Source organism: Terrapene carolina, unplaced genomic scaffold (genome assembly GCF_002925995.2).
Source record: "Terrapene carolina triunguis isolate 2854851 unplaced genomic scaffold, T_m_triunguis-2.0 Scaffold23384, whole genome shotgun sequence".
Classification (NCBI taxonomy): domain Eukaryota; kingdom Metazoa; phylum Chordata; order Testudines; family Emydidae; genus Terrapene; species Terrapene triunguis.
This window is the reverse complement of record NW_020687735.1, coordinates 662-4,856: the sequence shown is the minus strand read 5'-3', so window position 1 is coordinate 4,856 and position 4,195 is coordinate 662. Positions and strand designations below refer to the sequence as shown.

General features: G+C 67.2%; 1 protein-coding gene across 1 annotated transcript in view; it reads right to left on the bottom strand.

Annotated features, from left to right (window-relative positions):
- Positions 1 to 1,224: 1,224 nt before the first annotated feature.
- Positions 1,225 to 4,195, bottom strand: part of LOC113408741 (decapping and exoribonuclease protein-like) — a 3,201-nt gene continuing 230 nt past the window's right edge. The window contains exons 2-7 of the mRNA XM_026662139.1: positions 3,611 to 4,008; positions 2,836 to 3,065; positions 2,389 to 2,608; positions 2,056 to 2,191; positions 1,659 to 1,753; positions 1,225 to 1,352 (exon numbers count right to left, since the gene is read on the bottom strand). Coding sequence (XP_026517924.1) covers positions 1,226 to 1,352; positions 1,659 to 1,753; positions 2,056 to 2,191; positions 2,389 to 2,608; positions 2,836 to 3,065; positions 3,611 to 4,002 — 1,200 coding nt within the window. The 5' untranslated portion in view covers positions 4,003 to 4,008 and the 3' untranslated portion in view covers position 1,225. The remainder of the gene's footprint in view (positions 1,353 to 1,658; positions 1,754 to 2,055; positions 2,192 to 2,388; positions 2,609 to 2,835; positions 3,066 to 3,610; positions 4,009 to 4,195) is intronic.

Sequence of the window (4,195 nt, the reverse complement as noted above, 5' to 3'; positions counted from 1 at the left end):
AATAAATCTGTCTCCAGCTGCTGCCTTGTGGGGGCTTGATTGGGGAGTGGGCGACCCCCCCCCCCCCCCCACGGCTAAGCTATGGAGCTTCCCTGTTGGGGTCAGTGCCCCCCATGCCCCAGCCTCACATCCCAGCTGCTCCTGTGGGGCATTCGGGGGGGGCCCTGTACTGGGAGCGTCTGATCCCCTAGGCCCCACCCCCTCCCAGAGCCAGGAGGAACCCAGGAGTCCTGTGCCCACCGTGCTGGTTGCAGTTTGGTATTCAGAGACACACACACACACACACACACACCTTCCCCCCCTCTGCCCAGCAGGTGGGCTGGTCCATGCCCCTCCTTCCCCCCCACCCAGTGCAGGTGGGCTGGTCCAAGTGTGGCTCCACCTCCGCTTCTATCAGTAACTGGTTCAGTCCATGAATACTCCACAAGGGGGGAGCAGAGTTCCCTTGGCACTGGAATGTCCCATTGCGAGAGGTGAGCAGAATGCTCACGTGACTAGGGAGAGAGGAGTAGCTTTGAGGTGGACTGTTACATTACAGCTGGGGGGGGCACCCCTCTCAGGTCCCCTACAGCCCCCCACCCCCCATTGGCTGATTCCAGCTGCTCATGGGGCCCAGGGACCTGCACAGCTGGGCGGGACGGTTCTCGCTGCTGGGCCCCTCCTGCCCCTCCCAAGGGGTCACTCCATTCCCCAGGGGCGGGGCTCTTCCAGAGGAGGGTGGAGCCTGTAGCTCCACCCCCAGTAACCTCTGACCCCAAGGAGCAGCTTCAGCCTTTAACTGGGTTGCCAAGATGAAAGGTCAGGCTGTGCGAGCAGGTGCCCACAAGTGGGGGGGGCCCCCTGGGCCCCTGCCAGCTTGTGACCTAAAGGGGGGCAGGTTCTGCCCCTTACCCCCAGCTGCCAAGTCATGACCTGCCTGGGTGCCCCACGGGGCAAAGGTCACACTCCCCCCTTCACCTTGCAGATGGGGGGTCATGACCTTTTCCTGCTGCTCGTGGGTAGCCAATCCTGCCCTTTACCCATGTCACTCAAAGGTCACATCCTGACCTTTCACCCTTTCCCCAGAGGGGGTCATGACCTTTACCCCTCCCCCACAGGGGGATACCCTGCCCCCACACATGCCCCTGGACAAAGCGACATGGCAGTCACGCGGCCCTGACCCTCGCACATGGTTTATTGGTGCCCCGCCCCATTCCCCCCCCCAGCCCCTACGGCCCCCAGCAGCTCAGTCCGGCCTCTTTCCTCCGCTCATGGTCTCCACGTACCAGGCCGGCAGGAAGACGTGCTCCGCGCCCTGGTGCCGGGTGTAGGACACGGGGCTGCCGGGCTCCCAGGCGAAGAGGTGCACGAGTCTGGGGAGACAAGGTGGGGGGGTGATAGCGGGGGGGCCTGGGTTCTCTCTGGAAGGGGAGTGGGGACTGGTGGGTTAGAGCAGGGGGGGCTGGGAGCCAGGACTCCTGGGTTCTCTCCCCAGCTCTAGGAATGGAGTGGGGTCTAGTCCAGGGGTTCTCAAACTTTTTCTTTGAGTGCCCCCCCCCCCCCTGCTATAAAACTCCACGTCCCCCCCCTTGTGCGCCCCCCCCCCGTTGAGAACCCCAGGTCTAGGGGGGAGTACACAGGGGCGCTGGGAGTCGAGGCTCCCGCAGTCTCCTACTCACTGTGGATCATCCTCCGTCACCACCCTCTTGAGGAAGGCCAGGAAGGCCTCGCAGAAATTCATGCACACGGCCGGCTTCCAGCAGCCCCGGTCGCCCTGTTTGGGTGGCAGGGACCAGCTTGAAATCACTGTTGGGTGGGGGGGGTGCAAGGGGAAAGTGGGGCAGGGAAGGAACAAGGGGCTGGAGCGAGGGTCTAGGGCAGGAGGGAGAGGCAGGGCTGGCCTGACACATGGGGATTGGAGGGACCCATGGGGGTAGAGAAGTGGGGGGCAAGGAGGTTAGAGGGATTGCAGGGGCTGAGGGGCCCACTGACAGACAGGGGGGATGGGGGACCTACACCAGTTGGAGGGGAAGTGGGGGCCTGGAGCTGATGTGGGGGGCAGCTCCCCCCACTCACCCGGATCAGCTGGAAGATCTTCATGGTCTCGAAGGTCTCCAGGGCGGCCACGGAGCCGTCGGGGGCGCGGAAGCCGGCCACGATGCGGGAGACACCGGGCAGGAAGGACTGCGCCCACCACTTGATCAGCTTGTGCCTGGGGGGCAGGGAAGGGGGTCAGCCGGGTCCCTAGCACACCCCCCAGCCTCTGCTCCACCCCCCACCCACGCAGGAAATACAGGGTCGAGACCCCCAGCCGGCCTGGCCACGCAGGGAACATACATCCAGGGCGGCCCTAGGCTGGGGGGTTCCTTGGGGCATAGCTGGGGGGCCGGGCCACAGGGGGGCTCTCACCTGTAAAAGCTCTTGCGCTGAGCAGGGCTGTGCAGCTCCTTGCACGTCTTGAGCTCCACGTAGCAGGCGGGGGCCTCGGGCCAGGCCCCGCGGGGGTCCGTGCAGTCCACCTCCCCGGCGAAGAGCAGCGAATGGGAGCCCAGCCGCGTCCGCACCACCGTGCAGAACGCCTCGTTCGTGTTCACCACCCCCGTGGGGTCTGGGCTCCCATCCGGGGTGTCTGGGGGGGACAGACAGCACAGGATGCCTGGGTTCTCTCCCCAGCTCTGGGAGGGGAGGGGGAGCTACTAGGTCAGAGTATGGGGGGACTGGGAGCCAGGACGCCTGGGTTCTCTCCCCGGGGAGGGGAGGGGAGGGGGGGCGGCTGGGAGTCAGGACGCCTGGGTTCTCTCCCTGCGCAGGGACAGGAGTGGGGGCTGGGAGCCAGGACTCCTGGGTTCTATTTACCCGCACACATGTAACGCTCGAACTTGTAGCCCATGTAGGCCAACTCCTGCAGCATGTCGGACCGCTGCTCCCGCTGCTGCCGGGCCGCCGGCGTCTCCACCTCACTCACGTAGAGGGTGCCCCGGAAGAGGCTGACGGCCAGCAGCCAACCCTCCTGGCTCTCGTAGGGCGTCGTCAGCACCTTGGTAAGGTGCCCCCGCCAGGTCACGAAATCTGCGTTCACGGGGCGTCTGGGGGGAGGGGGGACAAGGGGGTGGCATTGCCATACACAACATCGGTAGGTTTCAGAGTTAACAGTTCTCCGGTGAGCCCTATGGTGTCAGGCTGTCAGCAGACTGAGGTATCCAGACCTGCACCCCCCTGAGCTCCTGCACCCCCAGAGCCTGTGTGCTGTGTCTACCCCTCCCCCAGAACCGTGGGGCAGCCCATGCCAGTATGTGCAGGAAAGTGGGGGGTGTTTCAGGTCCCCTACCTGCCCCCCGGTCCTCATCTCCCTCCGCTCATGCACTGGCTTCCCAGCAACCCCTCCTGCCTGGCAGGACCCCATTAAGCCACAGCCCCCCTGCTGGCCCTACCCGTAACCCAAGGTGCCCCTAGGTCAGGGCAGGAGTCCCACCGTGCCCCCTGCCAGCCTGGAGGCCCCCACTCACTCCACAGCCCCCCTCCACAGTGGTGGCCACCTGCGGTTCCCCCTGGAGGACTCACCCCCGAGGTCAGCGGGGAGCCCCCCAGCGCCCCCTGCTGGCCAGGGGCTCTCGGCCTGCCCCTCGCTCACCCCGCGGCGTCGCCCTGGGCCCGCAGCCGGTCCCGGTTCCCGGCCACCCACTGCAGGAGGTGCTCCAGCCCCTCGCGCTGGCTCTCGTCTCGCCGCACGTAGCGGTCGCGGTAGCCGTGCCGCAGGTCGAAGGCGGGATCCGGGTGCTCGGCGGGGGGCGGGGCGAAGTAGCGCAGCTGGCGGGCGTCGGGGTGGTAGCGGCGCTGGGCGTCCAGGGAGAAGCGCCCCTCCTCGGCCGGCCGGCGGTAGAAGGGGAAGGGCCCGTCGTAGAGGGACGGCTCCGTGGGCAGGGTGGGGGGGGCCCAGCGGCTGCGCTTGGGGGACCCCCCCGGCTCCGCAGGGGCCTCGGTGGCTCCGCTGCTGCGCTTGGCCGGGCGGGCGCTGGGCTCCATGGCGGCCTGGAACGGCAAGAGGGAGGTGAGAACGGGGAGCTCGGCTGAGATACCCCCTGCTCCCAACGGGGGACCCCTCCCCCGCCAGCCCCCGAGGGGCATTTCCCCTGTGGGCCCCGGCCCAGCCCTGGCAGCCCCCCCGGGACCCCCCAATCCCCACCAGCAGGAGCTCCCCTCCCCCCTGGTACCCCCC